Source organism: Penaeus vannamei, chromosome 6 (genome assembly GCF_042767895.1).
Source record: "Penaeus vannamei isolate JL-2024 chromosome 6, ASM4276789v1, whole genome shotgun sequence".
Classification (NCBI taxonomy): Eukaryota; Metazoa; Arthropoda; class Malacostraca; order Decapoda; family Penaeidae; genus Penaeus; species Penaeus vannamei.
This window is the reverse complement of record NC_091554.1, coordinates 2,797,672-2,802,671: the sequence shown is the minus strand read 5'-3', so window position 1 is coordinate 2,802,671 and position 5,000 is coordinate 2,797,672. Positions and strand designations below refer to the sequence as shown.

General features: G+C 42.8%; 1 protein-coding gene across 7 annotated transcripts in view; it reads left to right on the top strand.

Annotated features, from left to right (window-relative positions):
* LOC113803089 (endochitinase) overlaps positions 1-2,176 on the top strand; it is a 15,992-nt gene extending 13,816 nt beyond the window's left edge. For all 7 annotated transcript variants that reach the window (XM_027353793.2, XM_070122554.1, XM_070122553.1 and 4 more), the window contains exons 8-13: positions 1-64; positions 232-310; positions 539-689; positions 857-923; positions 1,059-1,208; positions 1,465-2,176. The exon at positions 1-64 is cut by the window's left edge and continues 131 nt beyond it. In XM_027353793.2, the coding sequence (XP_027209594.2) occupies positions 1-64; positions 232-310; positions 539-689; positions 857-923; positions 1,059-1,208; positions 1,465-1,920 (967 nt within the window). In that variant the 3' untranslated portion in view covers positions 1,921-2,176. The remainder of the gene's footprint in view (positions 65-231; positions 311-538; positions 690-856; positions 924-1,058; positions 1,209-1,464) is intronic.
* The last annotated feature ends 2,824 nt before the right edge of the window (positions 2,177-5,000 follow it).

Sequence of the window (5,000 nt, the reverse complement as noted above, 5' to 3'; positions counted from 1 at the left end):
GTGGGAGGGAGGCGGCCTGCCCGGCCCCTATACCAACGCCACAGGCACTATGGCTTACTTCGAGGTCAGTTGACGGCTTCTGCTTCTCGGTTTTCAGTAGTCTCTCCTCTTTTGCTAAATAATCTTTTGGGTTTCAAACGCGGTTTATGAACGAGGTAAAACGCATCCGCCATTTTCCCATGTACCACCTTTCTTGACCTTTTATGCGTATTTGTTCTCGTGTTCCTGCAGATTTGCCTCATGATGAAGGAGGACTCGGAGTGGGTCGATCGCTACGATGACATCGGCCTCGTCCCCTTCACTCACAAAGGTAAAGAAAGGAATACAGACGACGTTGGAACAGAGCTGGAATAAGGAAGGACAGGAAATAGAGAGTTCATTTTACCTTCCCTGCTTATCGTTTTTCCATCGACCTCCATATACACTTACTATTTTCTTTTTTACCCCTACCTCTTCCATTCATCACTTACATTTCTTTCTTCCTCCAACTTCTCCCCTACTACTTTTTCTTCCTCGTCTTCTTCCTCATTTTCCCCAGGCGACCAGTGGGTGGGCTACGAGGACCCCGACAGCCTCAAGATCAAGATGGACTTCATCCGCGAGCAGGGTTATCTCGGCGCCATGACCTGGGCCATCGATCAGGACGACTTCCGGAACTGGTGTGGAAGGGGACAAAACCCGATGATGAAGTGAGGCTTGTTTTTTCTTTCTCCTTTTCTCTCTTGCCTTTACATTGTCCACCATTTAAATTTCGATAGCCTTTTTAATGCTAACAAAATTTAAGTATTTTGTTAAGCATTAACACCCGTTATTGCACAGAGCACGTAAAAGTTTCGCTGTTGCTTTCTGTTCGCAGCACCATTTACAATGGCATGAAGGACTACGTAGTCCCTGTTGCTCCCACTCTTCCTCCGACCACAACTGTACGTTTATAGTTTTTCTTCACGAAATATTCTGACAAAACTGAAGGTCCTAAATACAAAAAGTGGTCATATGGATTGTTTTCAAACCATGACACGGCTGATGTTGAAAAGGCCTCTATGTCCTCCGCCCAACAGAACTCCTGGTGGACACCGCCAACTACCACCACCACAACACGAGACCCCAGCATCACCACCACCACGAGGGATCCCAACTTGCCGACCACAACAATGGGGCCGATTGACTGTACTGTGCAAGAATACTGGCCGCATCCGGACTGTGATAAGGTAGGGATTTATGGGCTAAATGTATGGCTATGAATTTAGCCTCTCTATTTTTTTTTTCTCTCTCTCTCTGTCCCCATCCCCCTCTCTCTCTCCCACTCCTTCTCTTTCTCTCTTTCTCTCTCTCACTTTATACATATATATATATATATATATATATATATATATATATATATATATATATATATATATATATATATATACATATATATGTTTCACATCGCCTGCTTTGTTCACTGACAAGCTTCTTCGGTTGCAGTACTATTGGTGCTTCGAAGGCGTGCCGCACTTGGAGTACTGCCCCGCTGGCACCGTGTGGAACCAGGCCATCAAGGCGTGCGACTGGCCGGCTAACGTAGACACCTCCGGCTGCAACATGCCTTCGCTCTCGAAGGACGCCAGCCAGCGGACCCTCCACAACGCCATCCCGCTGGACGTCCGGGCCAAAGGGATCCCGCGCTCGGGCAAGGCGCCCAAGGTTCCTCTCAACATAGTTTCCAAAGAGCCAGCAGCGGCGAAGCCAGCGCGTGTCAAGCCTTCGCCTGCGAAATCCGTTGATGCTAAACTAGTTCATAATAAAACACCACGTGCTAAACCAGCATCTAATAAACGAGCAGATGACAGGCCAGCACATGCCCAGCCTGACCAAGAATTCCCCAAGTCAGACCCTGCTAAGTCAGCACCACCTATGCTAATGAAAATGATAAAGAATTAAGATTTACCAGTAAGAATGATACTACCAAAAGTGAGGCCTCCAGATCCTTCATTTGTGAATGAAGGCAGCAACAAGTAATGAAACAACCGTATCACCTACAAAATGAGAGATCAAATAAAAAGTGTGGTAAGAATAAAGATAAATAACTATCTAGAAGTAAATAATTGAATTCATTGAATCAGAAAATTATATCAGTTTGAGATAATAATAACAACTATAATGTTAATAATAACTAATAAAGGCAAATTATAATAATTTTAATTCGTTATAATTGGACAAACCTATGGAAACAACATTTGGCAGCATTAGAGAAAACAGCCACTTTCTATGTGTACTGATGTGTGCGCGACAAAATTTCCAAGTTTATAAAATATAAATATTTAAAACAATCAGTAATGTGTTTAACGTGGAATATCACCACTCAAACAAATGGCCATTGTTCCAAAAGATGGAAAATATATTAATGGCAACTATTTTATAAACCCCCTTCGCGCTGGTGATAACTATTTTGATTGACAATATCACCACTCCAACAACATATTCGCCATCGCTTGCATTGTCATTATCAACAGTAGCAACATTCCTGGTGCAAAGACACCCTGATGCTTTAAAACCCTGTCCAATCATACATTCCAGTGTGAGAATGGACAGGGAGTTCAAAGCCATTGCTAAAAGCGGTCGACCGAGGATTAACCAAAGAAAAGAAAAGTCGGACTTACTGAGGGTAGTAGGTAACATGATAATATAAGCTTGGAATGGAATCCCAAGGCACAGAGGGAATTTTAGAGTGAACTGTGTTTATTGCAACAAATATAGAAACAAATTTCAGTCCATAGATTACTTCTGCCTGCTTATAGTTTGGTAAATACTGGATCCACTTTATCTATGTGCATCGCCATGGTGTTGGAAGTTCTGTGGTGATAGACGTCAGCTCGATGTTTGCTAATCCTGAAACCACGTCCTGTTTCATCATGGTATCTAATATCCAATCCTTTTGTGTAGTGATTAAGTAGGGATAGGCGGTAGGGACAGAATAGCGAGGGTAGCTGGCAACTTACGATAGAAGTCACTCAAAATCAAGTGAAGAGCACACGGGTCCATCTAATTCCAGTATCAATCAGCTAATGAGAGATAACGCCGACGGTGGTTTAGTGCGGCCACCTCTTGTTTCCACTTACGAGGGTCCATCATGGCGACCCCGCGAGCTGGGCCTCGGCCTATCCCTAGCTACTCGATAGATCTGATTAATCTGCCCGAATCATAACTTGCTAGGTCGAGCCATTGGCTTCTTCCGCCCGGACTGTGCAGGTAACAGGTGCTGTGCTGATCTCATATTGCGACCATTGAATGGACATATGGCCCTACCAATTGTACTCCATTATTTGTCGCAAGAATCTGTTAGAAAAGGCATCAAGACGAAATTTCAATGCACAAGATAGCATCTAAGTTCCACTTCCATGTAGGTTTCACTTTTCGGAGCACTGAAGATACAAGCATTTCTAAACCATTTCTAAATACTCTTATCGAGATTCATTATAATTGCTGCCATGCTAGTTTTTCTACTAACTTCCTCTCATGTGTTTCGTTTGGCACCGTGCTACAGATGATTTCAATGAAATGGCTGTAGCGCGGTGCTCATATTCTTTGTGTGGAACAGAAACGCTAGTCCCAAGAGATGGTACGCCTAGCAAGCATCGCGTAAGTAATGAAGAATGTAAATATTTTTCAGTATGGATTCTGCAATAAGAACTTTTTAGATCAGTGGAATGCAAGTTGGAACTTTTTGACTTATATTTTATATGATGCTAACCATAGGATGTTAAATGTGAAGAAAAATGAGAAGATTTTTGTCTCGGAAACCAATATGACGGCCTAATAATGGACAATATATCACACAAAGTTAAAAATAAGCTCGTGTCGGTATTTTTTTATTCGAACATCATCATAATGCTACAATTCATTTCGTTTGAGCGTATTCTGTGTAGCACACAAAAGTATTTTGTAGTTATTGACAGAAAGCACTATGAGTGGATTCTTCTAGCAGGGCCTCCAAAGTCCTGGATCTTGGTCTTGAACCAGGAGACGTCTAAACCCAAGGGTTCACTGCTTCACTGCTAAATGCTTTAATAGCCATCACTAGGATTTCATGAGACTCGGATAGGATACCCAAAAGCATCAGCAAAGTCAAGGTAGGTCTCCTTGATATTACCCAATGATGCTCCACAATGACTTTAGCCGGAAGCCATGTGATGAAAAATGCCTCTCCTGAAGCTAGACATTCCTCCACTACACTTTCTAGCACATTCACTACCAGTTTACAGGTTTGCTATTAATCCAATACTCCGAGTAGGAATTCCCTTTAGTCTCAGAATCTCCCAAAGCAATTCTTGGTGCATTATGTCGAACGCTTTCTTTAGGTCAGTATAGGCTCCAAGCAGCCCACAGACTCATGACAGTGCTCTGCAACGACTCAAAGTGTTAGAGTACGAACTTATCAGGAGTGAATCCAAATTGCTCCAGCCTCTGATGCCTCAGGTGATCTCTGATACGTCTCAGAAGGACGTGAACAAACACCTGGCTAGGTTTGCTGAGCAGTTTAATGCCTCAATGATGACTGCAGTGATCCCCGTTTCTCATTTCAGAGAGGGTCATCTGCACCCCATAAACAACCCGAATTCCCTGTATCGCCAAAGAGCATGGGGTGACCCTGTGTACATAAGAAATATAGATACACTAGCATACTGATGTTACCAATGGACCAATGTTCCTGATATATGTAATCAAAACCGGCAATTCATAACATCTAACACTAAAACGAGTACCTTCCAAAGAGCCGACAAGCCATTTCTAACGACAGCATAATGCATCTTTGCTGAGGAATCATTCCAATAGAACATAGAATTTCCAAGAGGTAGTTGAGAAAAAATCTACCAATGCATTATGTGGTAGATTTAGAAATATATGGCAAGATTTTTTAAGGGGCATTGACTTTATTCAGGGCCTATCAAATTAGGAGTACTATTTCAAATGATCTTGGGGGCAGGTATTGGCTTTGGGGCCCCCACTGAGCCCTGCCCTAG